The sequence below is a fragment of the Plecotus auritus genome (genome assembly GCF_963455305.1).
Source record: "Plecotus auritus genome assembly, chromosome: 5".
In the NCBI taxonomy this organism is placed as follows: domain Eukaryota; kingdom Metazoa; phylum Chordata; class Mammalia; order Chiroptera; family Vespertilionidae; genus Plecotus; species Plecotus auritus.
The window spans coordinates 179,766,879-179,779,955 of record NC_137776.1 but is presented as its reverse complement, the minus strand read 5'-3'; the positions used below and the strand labels follow the sequence as shown (position 1 = coordinate 179,779,955).

The 13,077-nt window shown below is 54.2% G+C and overlaps 2 protein-coding genes across 18 annotated transcripts in view; one reads left to right on the top strand and one right to left on the bottom strand.

Moving 5' to 3' along the window:
* RALGPS1 (Ral GEF with PH domain and SH3 binding motif 1) overlaps nucleotides 1-13,077 on the bottom strand; it is a 263,998-nt gene that overhangs the window by 76,153 nt on the left and 174,768 nt on the right. The window lies entirely within an intron of this gene.
* ANGPTL2 (angiopoietin like 2) overlaps nucleotides 1-13,077 on the top strand; it is a 36,315-nt gene that overhangs the window by 3,144 nt on the left and 20,094 nt on the right. Inside the window, exons 1-2 of one of the 2 annotated variants that reach the window (XM_080668520.1) lie at nucleotides 1,888-1,990; nucleotides 11,539-12,404. In XM_080668520.1, coding sequence (XP_080524646.1) covers nucleotides 11,588-12,404 — 817 coding nt within the window. In that variant the 5' untranslated portion in view covers nucleotides 1,888-1,990; nucleotides 11,539-11,587. Of the gene's footprint in view, nucleotides 1-1,887; nucleotides 1,991-11,538; nucleotides 12,405-13,077 lie in introns of those variants that run through there. The other variant, XM_080668519.1, reaches the window with a different exon arrangement.

Here is a 13,077-nt window from a genome sequence, read left to right as displayed (position 1 = left end):
AGAAAACTAAGGCTCAGAGAGGGTAAGTAACTTGCCCAAGATCACACAGTTGATCCCTGCTCAGTCTGGCTCCAAAGTTCATACTTCTCCCCCGTCCACAGCCCTGTTAAAGGCGTCTTAACTTCTCTTTTCCTGCCCCTGCCCCTGGGTCCCTCCCTGCCCACGGCCCCAGCAGCCACATCTGTTTTGATTGCTGTCCTATAAAATGCTGCATCATCCCATCTGAAAGCCATGTGCTTCCCAGATTCGGATGCATCACTTGCTTGTCATAGAAGCCTACCTCTGAGACAGAACAGGCATTATTGCCACCCTATCAAAGACGAGCCTCCGCACAGCCACGCAGCGTGCCTGTGGTAGCGAGTCAGTGAGCCAGACCTGGATGCCGAGCCTGCTGAGACCCTGCACCTAATGCTCGGCGCTGCTGTGCCCACATCAGCACTTTGGCTCGGCACCAGCTCCGTGGGGCAGAGCCCTGTGTGTCCTGCACTCCTGCCTGGAGACTCCAGGGCTGCTGAAGCGCAGCACAGTCCTCAGGTCCACCCTGGGCCACACCTGAGCAATTCCTCAGCAGCCATCAGGGAGAGGCACTGGTAGCGACATTAGAACAAACGTAACAGACAGCAGCCCCGCCCAAGGCAGGTACACTCAGCTCTGGCCTCCCTCTCTCTCTCTCTCTCCTTTTTTTTAAATCCACTCCTGAGGACATTTTTCCATTGATTTTTTTAGAGAGAGTGGAAGGGAGAGGGAGAGACACAGAGAGAGAAACATCAATGTGAGACACATCAATTGGTTGCCTCCTGCGCGCACCCCAACCAGGGCCTGGAATTGAGCCTGCAACCGAAGTACATGCCCTCGACTGGAATCGAACCCAGAACCCTTCAGTCCATAGGCCAATGCTCTGTTCACTGAGCCAAACCGGCTAGGGCAGTTTGGGCCTCTCTTAATCATTTCCTCTGAAATGGTCTCAATTCATAGCACTCAGATGCCAGAGGGACTCTGTTTCTTGCATCCACAGCCCAGTGGGAGCAGGTGGAAGGTGAGGCTAACAATCCCCAACACAACAGCAGGAGACCTGTAAAGGGAAAGCATGTGACGCTGAGAGGGGCCCGCGAGTTGGGCGGTGCTGTCCCCACTTTACAGAAGAGGACACTGAGGCCCAGCGGGTGCAGCACCTCTCCTCAGGTTCCTCCACCAGTGGGCCCCAAGGCAGGGATTCAAGCCCAGATCTGGGCTCCTTCTACCCCAGCCCACTGCTGCTCTGGACAAGCACACTGTGGAAATCTCAAGAATGAATCAAGTCATTGAATAGCATTTCTTTTCTGTGAATTTATATAAAACACCCCAAATAGAAGGGTTATTCAGCCACTGGCAGCTTGGAGCTGATGGTGATAGGTCACATCAGAACCTCATTCTGACAGTAGTTTCTATGACAGAACTGTAATTCCCTCCCTCTGACTGTAAGCTATATGACTGATTTAATAACAGCTTTGGGGGGGAGGGGCATTGTAAACATCACATTGTAATGTTGTAAAACATTATAAAATTGTAAACATTGTAAAACAATACAATGTCCCATTACATGAATAGATCATTGCAAGACATTCTGATCACAGAAATGTTCACGTGTGTGTGTGTGTGGGGGGGGGGGGGGCGAGGAAGGGGGCAGGCAGGCCTCTTACAATCATGCTATTGTGTTAGGTCCATTCTCTGGTGAAGCCAGCCTGTATGGGGCCAGCAGCCCCAGAGTCTCGGCCTTCCCCTGCTGCCTAGTCCCTCTAGAAAGGCAGGCCCAAGGTCGCCTCGGAAAAGACCAGAATGAACTTGGTTCTTCTCTCCAAGAGATGTCTGAGGACCCACCCAGCTCTAGGAATGCCCCAGCTCCCGCTCGAGTTGGTCCCACTCCAACCTCCTTGAAGGAAAGACTGCATCTCTTAGTCACTACTGAGCCTCCAATCCCGACTCAATACCGACCCGGGGCCAAGAGAGAAAGGTATCTGTGGAGTAAGTGAATGAATGAATGAGTGAGTGAGTGAGTGAATGAAGCAAGCCTCAGACCCAGGCAAACAAGCCTCGCCAGCCCGGTGCCACACCATTCCCCTCTGGATGTCCAGGTCAAGTCTCTTTTGGGGTGCCTCCTCTCCCCCCTGTGCTCCCCCAACCGCCACCTGGCTGCATGAACTGCCACCACAGCCCCTGAGCTGCCCTCCCAGGGCCTGATCACTGCATTGCAGATGCCTGCGCTCTGTCTCACCTGCTATGTGGGCCCGTGGAGGCAGGGGCCTTCCTTGTTCTGGCTCTTTCTCCAGCCCCCAGTGCAGTGGCTGGCACAGGGGAAATGCTCAGGAAATATGTTCCATGAAGAAAATCCTTGAATTCCTATTTAGTAACCCAGGTGTCATCCGGGCTATTGGGTCGTCAGAGGGGGAATCGTCCTGACCTTGCTGGGTAGCCACCCAGATGAGTGCAGCTGTGTCCTGGGTGCTGCGATGGAGGAGCCACAGCTGCTCCTGGGGCTGGAGGAGGGCGGGCCCTCACTGCGAGCGGACTCGTGAGTCCACTTAGAAAGGAGGGCGGCAGGCGGAAGGCCGGGAAGTGCTGGGGCAAAAAGAACAGCGTGTGCGGAGCAGGAGCCGTGACCGCACTGGCTCCGTCTTCTTAAGTAGGACACTGACAAGTCCAGAGTTAAGTTTTAGAATGCGTCCTCCCGAAGGCGGGAGGCCAGTGGGGCTGTGGATAAGAAACCTGGCTCTGGAGGAAGCAAACGCGGTCCCGAGCCCACCTTCACCACGTGGTAGCTCTGTGGCCCCAGGCAAGTGGCTCCATCCATTACTTCTGTTTCCTCACCTGTGAAATGGGGACAAGCCTAGCCCCTGCCTCACAGAGCTGCTGGGCTCAGTGAGGTAGGCACCCACAGTGCTTGTCCCAGTGCTCAAAGGGTAAGCCCATGCCAACAGGCTGAGGCGGCCCTGGTGCCAACCACCCAGCCGGCCCAGAAGAGCAGCTCCAGGCGGGGTCCGGTTTCCCGGGAAGCCATTGGGGGCAGCACTGCCCAGCCGGTCCCAGGCCTCCCCCTCTCCTCGGAGGCTCCCCCAGCTCCAGGGCTCCAGAGGACACCAGGCCCCGCCGGAAATGTAGCGGCCAACTCAGAAGCCAGGCTCCGAAATGGCTTCTGCAGACTCTCCGCCTCTGCTCTGCTGGCCGAGGCTCCTGGCAGAGGGCTCCATGCGACGGCTTCGGGGGAATCTCAAAATGGTTCCCAAGTAATGTACCATGAAAAGTCGCAGCAGCATCCTTGTCCCCCTGGCAAAGGCAACCAGCTCCCCGCTGCCTAACCACATCCCCTCTTACCCTATGATCTCACAGTGTGACCACAGCCGCCTCCGCCATGAACTCAGCCCTTCCCTGGAGCCAGCGACTCCCCAGGGGCAGGAGCCCAGAGCCCGGGGCATCAGTCCGATTCCACCCCCAGAGCCCCTCTTCCAGGCAAACCTGCCTGACCCCGCACTACTGGCTTCTCTGGATCACACCTGTGTTCCCATCACCTGTGACAGGGCTGGGCCCCGGCTGAAGCCACACACAATGGCTGAGAAAGCTACAGGGCTGGGCAATGGAAGGCCGGGTGATGGACACACGATTTGTCGAAGGTCTGATGAGAGTTGAGCTGGCCAGATCTGGGGACTGGCTCCAGACTCCCTGGGTGCCCACATGGGCTGCTGGGGGGAATGATTCAGGGGCGCCAGGCTGTGAGGGGATGGCAGCGGAGAGCTGGCTGCTCCCTCCCTGGCCTCCAGGCTAGCGGTGAATCAGGACAGTGAGGCCCAGCCCCTCCTCCAGGTTTCCTAAGGGGAGGGTGCCACTGCTCATCCTAGATGCCCATGCTGGAGTCTCGCCACTCGAATGATCAGGAAGCTCTTTCTAATATCTAACAAAACTCACCCTTGTGCTGACCTAAAGCCATCGCCACTTACTCAGTCAACAGTGACAAAGAGGTGATCTGCAACCCGGCCATTAAACAAGCAGACACACTGGTTGGGGGACCATCTTGATCAAAGCGAGAGCACAAACCTCGCCCTCGACAGCTGAACCCCAGGTCTGATGTTTACTCCAAGTGACCGCAGGCAAGTTGACCTGGACTTTCTGGACCTGGGTTTCCTGTGCTGCAAAATGCAGATAACAATGCCTTTCTCCTGGTGAGGAGATCATACAATCTGTTACCCGGTCAGGGCACTTTTGAGAGTAATGCGGGGCTATTAGATAACTACATCACACAGCACACCTCAGCCGGGCCAACCAGGACGCGTGGCCCCATTCCTAGGGTGGTAAGCGCCAACGAGATAGAGTGCAGCTGGGCATACAGGACGTATACAACAAACAAGTGACTGCTGTTATCTGCACTACTGGTCAGCAGGGCCCTCTCTGGCCTTCTCTTTTGGAATTTTCCTTTGGATCCCTCTCACATCCTAGATTACCCATTGGTTTGGGGACCTGCTGGCTTACCAAACCTCTCAACCAGCTTTAATAGGAAAAACTGTCAACTTGGAAGCTTTGATTTTTCTCTTATCTATCCTGATGTTGGCTTAGCAATCTCGACTGGTGCTCAGGTCTGCCAGACGCACTCAAACACAGCTCAGGTTCCTGGCTGCCCAGAACCCAGACATCAGGGGCGAGCAGGGCACACTCGGGGCCAGGTGGCAGTTCCAGATTCCCTCAGAGCCCTGGCAGAGGCCCTACGACCAGGCCTCCTGCAGTGCCTCAGCCTGGGCCTGGACACATAATACCCGCCCTTCATCTGTGATCATAGGACGATGGGGCAGGGCGGGCTGCGGAGGGAGGGGCGGGTTCTGTGAGCCCCTCAGACTAGTGCTGACTCCATCCTGAGAGTGGGAGTTAATTCAGAGGTTTCTGGGGCGTCAGCGGAAGTCCTGTTCTCCCCCTGCCTCGGGAGGGGTCAGAGAACAATCCCTTTGAGTGGCCTGTCACTTCAGCACTTCTGCTGCTATATGTCCAGCATGGTATACTTGGGAGTTCTGTTACCCACTCTGCCATTTAGTAACACTTTGCTGGGTGACTGGGCAAAATGACTCATGGTCTTTGAATCTCAATAGTTTACTCACCTGCTGTTAGTCTTAAAAGCATTTTTGTGGGAATTAGAAGATTGCTGTAATATAAATATACAAAGCTACAAAGATGACAAAGTGTGAGTTGCGCTCTCTGGAGTTGCCTAATGCACAAGGTGGGCCACATGCACGCACCCTGAACTGGAAGGCCCCCCTCCCAGGCTGTGGGGAAGACTGGGATAGTGTCCGGGTGGCACAGGTAGGTTTACAGTTGTTAGGACATGGAACAGAGTTCATAAAGCTACTGTAATAATCATAACCCGAGTGTCTTTTTCCCTATGAACAACTGTGAACCTACTTTTGCCCGCCCCTGTATATAAAGCACTTGGGTGATAATTGGCTGTATACTACTATTTTTAGTACTGGAACTTTTCTCTTTCCTGACCTTTGGGGTGAGAACTCACCAGAGTGCCCCAGGCAAGCAGCTTCTGCCACAGCTCTGCCTTATGAAAACAACTCTTCCCACAAAGTGGCCCCTCACCTGGGCTGCGGTACTAGAGGGACGTGGGCACGCGACGTGTGGCCCCACCGCAGCAGGCACTTAGGGACGTGCACCGGAGGCTGGGTAGGACCAAGCCGGGGAGGCCAGCTCCCAGTGCGCAGAGGCCATCACGTGGCCCAGTCACACTTGCGGGGAGGGAAACCCGTGCATAATGGAAACTCCTCACAATACAATGTGGAAAAGCCATTTCAAGAATCGTTTTTATTTTCATATCGACGCCAAGGAAAATAGCTGGATTTGCTTTTCTTTGTTGGTCATAGGAAGAAACGGAGGAGCAAGGCTTTGATTGGAATTGAGCTCTTCCCCAGGTCTCAGATAGCTGGAATGCGTGGGGGGGGGTGGTTGTCTCTGGGGATGCAATTAGTTGAATAAATATGAAGAGAGCAAAAGTAAACAAACTCATTACTGCCCATTAACAACTGCCAAACTAGCAAAAAACTGAGGAGCGGGGTTGGAATCTTCAAGGAAAATAAATGACTCCAAGGCTGAGCACAGCCCTCCATGTTGGGCTGACCTGGGCTCTGGATGCCGCGTGCTCCTGGGAAAGTCACTCGGCCTGTCTGGGTGTCTGTGTCCCCATTTATAACCACCTCCCTGGACCCAGCACAGCCCCGTTCCTTCCCTTCCTTCTGGTAACCCAAGAGGCTCCAGGTCACTTCCGCCAAATCCAGACTCCATGGAAACATAACGGTACAAGAGCCAGCAGTTTCACGACTGGTCCCACCGCTCACAATGGGACCTTGAGCAAGACCACTCCGAGCGGCATCCTACCACTAACTGGCTCTGAGTGGTGTAATGATGAAATGAGATCATGAGTATGCAAAGGGCCTTGTGAACCTAAACACCTGTTCGAGTGCTAACTGTCCAGTTTGGCTCACTTTTTAATCGGACGATCTCAAGAAACGCTCTTTGCAGAAAGCACAGCCTCTGATGATGTTTGCATGCTTCTTCCTTCCCCACTCTGTGCCAGTGCTGTGTGACAGGCTAGGGACCCCAACACAGCCAGCACTCGGTCCAACCAGTGGACTGCTTCAGAGCTGGGAGGTGAGGCCACACAGACCTCCTGGCTTGTGAAGTGGGATAATTAATTCTGGTATCTCCTCAGGGTGGAGGGGGCGTTCAGGGAGATGGCAAAAGTGCTGGACACACTGCCTGCATGTGGCCAGCCGCCCCACCGTGAGCCGGCTTTGCTATCCCTGCTCTCATGCTGTGATCACATTATTCCACCTCTAGTTTCGGAAGCACTTCCATGTCCTAGTGCACAAGGTGAGTCGGATCACCCCATTTCACAGAAGAGGCTCAGCTCAGCCTTCAGGATTTCAAGTCCAGGGGCACAGAGCTTTGCCCAGGAAGCCTGAGAGCCCAGGCTTGCGGGGGAATGGAGCTCAGTGATAAACAGTGCACCCCTGCCTGGTCATGAGGCCTGCCTGGGGAGGTTTGGAAGTCAACCTTTTCCTGCAGTTTAGTTGCCTCCTGGGCCTCTGGCAGTTTCTTGGCCATGGCGGAGGCGCATGCTGGCATCACTCGGGCACAGAGAGGTATTTGTCACCAGCTGCGCAGGCAGGTGAGCGGCCCTGGGAGGCAGCGGCAGGCTCACCCTAGCGGGGAGGGCGGCTCCTCCCCATTGTTCTGGGCCTGGAGTGGCTGCCAGCACAGGAACTGCCAAAGCGTGTTGGAAACCAGGCAAACACTCACAAACTCAGCCTGGTTTCCACTGACGTCACTGCAGCCCTACCTCGTAGCCCAACCCAAACCAGGGGCTCCCGAACACCTTTCTCTCCCTGGCCCGCGAGGCCTGCGCTGGCCACTGGAACTGTGCTGGGGCCTGGTCATTCAAGTGGAGAACAGCTCGGCGCGGCCCTGGGAGCACAGGGTCTGTGTGCAATGCCCACGGTCTGCCACAGGCTGAGCCTGGACCTCGGCTGCTCATCGGAGAAGTCCCCAAAGGGACCCCAGTGAAGACAAAGCCTCCAGGTTCTGTGTTGTGGCTATTTTGGCGTAAATGAATGTGAAATCAGAAAGTAGTGATGCTAATATTTTTTTGCTACTAAAAACCAGATTGAGTACATGTCTGTGTAGTCACTAAGAGTTTGAAGGTTAATGAAAAAGGGGCCACCTGCTAAACCTGACCCGCTCAGGGGAGGCCTGCATGGCGGCCTTATCAACTCAGAGACCAAAAGTATTCACATCAAACAGTCTGAACACCAACATTCCTAACTAAAAGCCCCTGTGGGGGGAGGTATGACCTAGGCCTGTAGCTTCCTTGACAGAGGTCAACCTTTACCTTAAGTGAGCCTGTCCATTATCTTTTTGCATCTAAGATAACACCTTTGAAATGTAGAGTGATCTTCTTTTCCAGACCCCTCAGGGCACAACCCTGGGCATGGACCACAGAACCCCAGGTTATCTCATTCCCCACAGTGGAAACCAGCTCTATGTGCCCTGAATGTTTATTTACTATCATAGACCCACCAATGTAAAAGAAGTAGGCGTCTCTCTATTCTGCCTTTTTATCCAATCCAAGAAGTCCCCCTCTTTGCTTTCTCCATCCCCCTAATCTACCACCCATGGATTTCATGTAATTCTCTTTACATTTCCTCCTTTTATTCTAATGTATAAAATAAGCTGTAAAACTGCCGTTCTCCAGAGAGAGCATTTTCTCAATCTGTTGAGGTTTTGCTTCCCAGCAATTATCATCAGTTTGGCAACTTATAAAAATTATCTATGTCAACAGGTTTGAATACATCAAACCAAGGCTGAGTTCTGCCAGGACTGTGTGATCTCAGGCAGGTCCCTTAGCCTTTCTGAGTCTCAGCTTCCTCATCTGTAAAATGAATATAACAGTATCCACCTTAAAAAGAAATTCTGAGAATTCGATAAAGTAAAAAACACGTGCACAATGTGTCGGCAGGATCAGGTACCTAGTGGACACTCGGTAAATGACGTTATGAAAATCATGAATAAATATGGCAAATGGCCTCCTGCGCAGCTCCCTCCCCCACAGGCAGTCACTTCCCTGCTAAGTCCCTGCCACAGCACTCCTACTGCCTGCAGCTGTTGGTGGGCGTGTCTTTTCTTTCTGTCTACAAATACTTATTGAGCTCCCAGTATTCCAGGCCACCAGCGAGGCGCTGGGAATGGAGCAGTGACCAAAACAGACACTCCCCATCCTCATGGAGCTTACACTCATACAAGGCGAGCAGGAGACCCTGTATGTCTGATGGTGATGAGGACACCTGAGGGAAAAGGTGGTGAGATCGCAATTTTAATGTACACCATGCATCTATAGATGCGGTGGGGATGGTTTCTGTTTTGAACATGTGTTAACTGGTTAAGTAATCAGGGAGGGCCTCACTGGGAAGGTGATATTTCGGCAAAGACCTGGAGAAGCAGAGCAGCGAGCAACGAGGAAAGTGCTGAAGACAGGAGACAGCAGGTGCAAAGGCCCGGGTCATTAGGGTGCTTGATGAGCCTGGGGAACATCCAGGAGGACAGTGCAGCTGCGGTGCCGTGAGCGAGGGTGAGAGGAGTCAGAGATGAGGTGAGGGAGGAAGCGGGCCAGATTAAGAGGGCCTTAGAGACCGGTTGGCTTTTTCTGTAAGATGAGCAGCCTTTTGAGTAGAAGAGTGACCGGATCTGACCTTTTTAGAAGGACCACACTGGCTGCTGGGAAGAGGATGGGCTGCAGTGGGCAAGCGCAGGAGCAGCGAGGTCCAGGTGAGAGGTAGAGGTGGGCTGACCAGGGGCCGGAGAGGCGGAGCAGCAGTAGGATTCTGGGAAGAGTTCCAGGAATTGCTATTAGAATTTGGTGGTGAATTAGATGTGGGGTATGGAAGAAAGAAAGGATGACTTCAAGGTTGCTGGCCTGAGCAACTAGAAGAATGAAGTTGCCATTTACTAACCAAGGGAAAACTGGGGTGAACAGGCGGGGATGGAGTGATGGGGAATACCGGGAGTTCATTTCTGGGTAAGTTAGGGTGAGGTGCCTAGCAGAGAGTGGAGAGGAAGTGGCTCATTCGAAGATATGAGTCTAGAGCAGGGGTGGGCAATCTTTTTGACTTGAGGGCCACAATGGGTTCTTAAACTGGACCGGAGGGCCGGAACAAAAGCATGGATGGAGTGTTTGTGTGAACTAATACAAATTCAAAGTAAAGGAGCGGAAGGGAGAGCAAGAGAACCCTCCGCTCTTTCGGCTCCGCTGGCCGGATAGAACAGCTGAACGGGCCGGATCCGGCCCGCGGGCCGTAGTTTGCCCACGGCTGGTCTAGAGTCAAAGGGTGAGGTCTAGGCTGGAGAAATAAAGGTGGGAGTCGTCAATGCTTGAAGGTAATCAGAGCTGCAAGACTGGGCAAGATCACCAAAGTGGAGAGGTGGGCTGGGCTCTGGGCCCCCAGGACAGTAACAGGAGGAGGAGCCAGCAAAGAGGACAGAGAAAGGAACAGCCGTGAGATGGGAGGAGGGAGTGGTGTTGGGGAAAGAAGTCCAAGAAGAGAGAGGTCAGCCATGTCCCACAGTGCTGACAGGCAAAGTATTAACGAGGACCAAGAACTGGGCACTGGTCTGGCAAGCGAGGCCACTGGTGATCTGTCTAGAGCACTTGGAGTGGAGGGGAGAGGGCAGGCCTGACAGGAGTGAGTTCAGGAGAGAACGGCAAGAGAGGGCGTTCTGGAAAGACTGAGTACAGGAACTTCCGTGAAGGGTTTTGCTAAAAAGGGGAGCAGAGAAATGGAACAGTAGCTGGAGAGGGGATGTGAGGTCAAGAGAGGATAGTCTTTAAGTTGAGAGAAATAACAGCATGATTGTTGGGAAAATGTGGTCATACGGGAGAGGAGGGGGAGAATCGCTGGAGCCGTGTCCTTGAGTAGCGTGAGGAGGGATCTGCGCAAGGCTGTCCCCTCCCTCTTGGCCTCACTCCTAACTCATCCTTCAAGGGTCAGCGGATAGGTCACTTTCTCAGGGAAGCTTTCCTGACCCTCCGATAAGGTCAGTTCGCCGATACACTCTTCATAGCATATGCTTCTTCCCCTTCCGGCACTTAGAGAACGGGTGGTGATGGGTAAGCCCCGTGAGGGCAGGGGCAAGCTCTGGGCAGCCACACTCTGCCTGGCATACCACAGATGTTCGATCGGCATCTGGGAAGGTATGAATGACCCAAGAGTAGAACTGAAACAACTCCAGAGACACATGTCTGTTTTCTGCTCCCGCCTGGTTTAATCACATTGCCAGGATCGGGACTGTGCCGTGACTGGCTGTGGCAAATATTTGGATTTAAGGAGCTCGCTTGTTTGTTCCTGTTTGGGCTTTACAGCTTGGCTAACACACGAACAAAGCCACGGGGCCGGATACATCCTCCCATTCACATTGTCCGCTAGAAACTGAGCACCTCTCATACTATATCTAGCAATTCATTCATTTACCAAACATTTGCTGAACTTGGCTTAGTGCAGCGCCCTTGGGATGCAGGATTGAATCAGACACAGTGCCTGCCCGCATGGAACGCAGGGTCCAGCAGATGGAATCACAAAGGATTCTAATTCCTCAGATCTGTGATCGGTGTTACAAAAGGCAAGTCCAGGGGGTTCTGAATGCGTAGGATGGGGAGACTAATGGTCTGAGGGGTGTGGGACAGAGGAGAAGGCAGACAGGACAGCCCTGCCTCTGCCTCCCCTCCCAGCTCCCAGCTGCCCGCAGGAGGCTCTCGGGCCGTGGGCACTGGAGCTGGCTCCCGCCTTCCAATGCCTGGTCTCCCTCTCCCTTTCTATCTCTGCTGGGCCTGCCTGTCTCCTGCTGCTTCCAGAGGGCTGCCTCCTGGAGTGCGTTTTTGGAAAGATCTGCCTGGAGAAGGCTGAGCTCATTTATGGCACAGGCCACTGGCAGTGACAGGGCTGTTACTGAGTCTCCCCTTTTGTTTACTTGCAGGTTTTCATAGGCTCCATTTGCAAAGAAAAGCCACCATTCTGCAAGGACCATGAGGGCGCTGTGTGCGACGTGCTGGTGGCTGGGACTGCTGGCCGCCCTGGGAGCGGCTGCCGGCCAGAAGGAGGGTTTGGAGGGCACCGAGGAGGGCTCGCCAGGCGAGTTCATTTACCTGAACAGGTACAAGCGGGCCGGCGAGTCGCCGGACAAGTGCACCTACACCTTCATTGTGCCCCAGCAGCGGGTCACAGGCGCCATCTGCGTCAACTCTAAGGAGCCCGAGGTGCTCCTGGAGAACCGCGTGCACAAGCAGGAGCTGGAGCTGCTCAACAGCGAGCTGCTCAAGCAGAAGCGGCAGATCGAGGCGCTGCAGCAGCTGGTGGAGGTGGACGGCGGCATCGTGAGCGAGGTGAAGCTGTTGCGCAAGGAGAGCCGCAACATGAACTCGCGCGTCACGCAGCTCTACATGCAGCTCCTGCACGAGATCATCCGCAAGCGGGACAACGCGCTGGAGCTCTCGCAGCTGGAGAACCGGATCCTGAACCAGACGGCCGACATGCTGCAGCTGGCCAGCAAGTACAAGGACCTGGAGCACAAGTACCAGCACCTGGCCATGCTGGCCCACAACCAGTCCGAGATCATCGCGCAGCTCGAGGAGCTCTGCCAGCGGGTGCCCGCGGCCAGACCCGTGCCCCAGCCGCCCCCTGCCACCCCGCCCCAGGTCTACCAGCCGTCCCCCTATAACCGCATCATCAACCAGTTCTCCACCAATGAGATCCAGAGTGATCAGAACCTGAAGGTGCTGCCGCCGCCCCTGCCCACCATGCCCACCCTCACCAACCTCCCGTCCTCCACAGACAAGCCATCGGGTAAGTTCCTTCCCGGAGCCTGCTCCGTTGGGGCCTCAGAGCCGGGCACTAGGCTTCCCTTGGCTGAGGCCGAGAGTTGGGGAAGAGCCACAGTAAGTTGAAGCTGGGCCAGCGGACATATAAGCCCTTGGATCCAGCTGCTGGAACTGGTGGGGTGCAAGGGGGACCACGTTCTTTAGATGGATGCTGTGAGGTAGAACCAGGAAACTGGGGGAGTCTCAGAACAAAATAAGTGCTCTCTGGCTTCTGACAGGAGAACCCAAACCTGTTGTTTTCCGGGCTCTGCATTAGATGCTCTGTGTTGGCAGGTAGGATGTCTCCCCTGCAAGCTCTTGTACTGTGCCTGGCACAGAACTGGCATTGGTAAGTGCCCAGTGAAGAAGCGACAGGCCAGAGGAAAAGTGTGTTCACGTTAACAGTATGAGAAACATATTGCAGGGCTGGGGCACGGGAGTGATTACTGTTAAAGCCCACACATTTGCTGGAGTCTGGTGCTGTCTAGAATTTCCAGTGATGATTCCATAGACTCCCAAATGCATGTTTCATCACAAACGTAAAGTATAGTAATTCTCAGAATATCATTTTGGGGGGAGAATGGAGCTGCTAAGTTTTGAAGCTTGACCAATATACTGGCACCGGGCAATCTCGTGTGTATGATATCGTTAACTGCTAC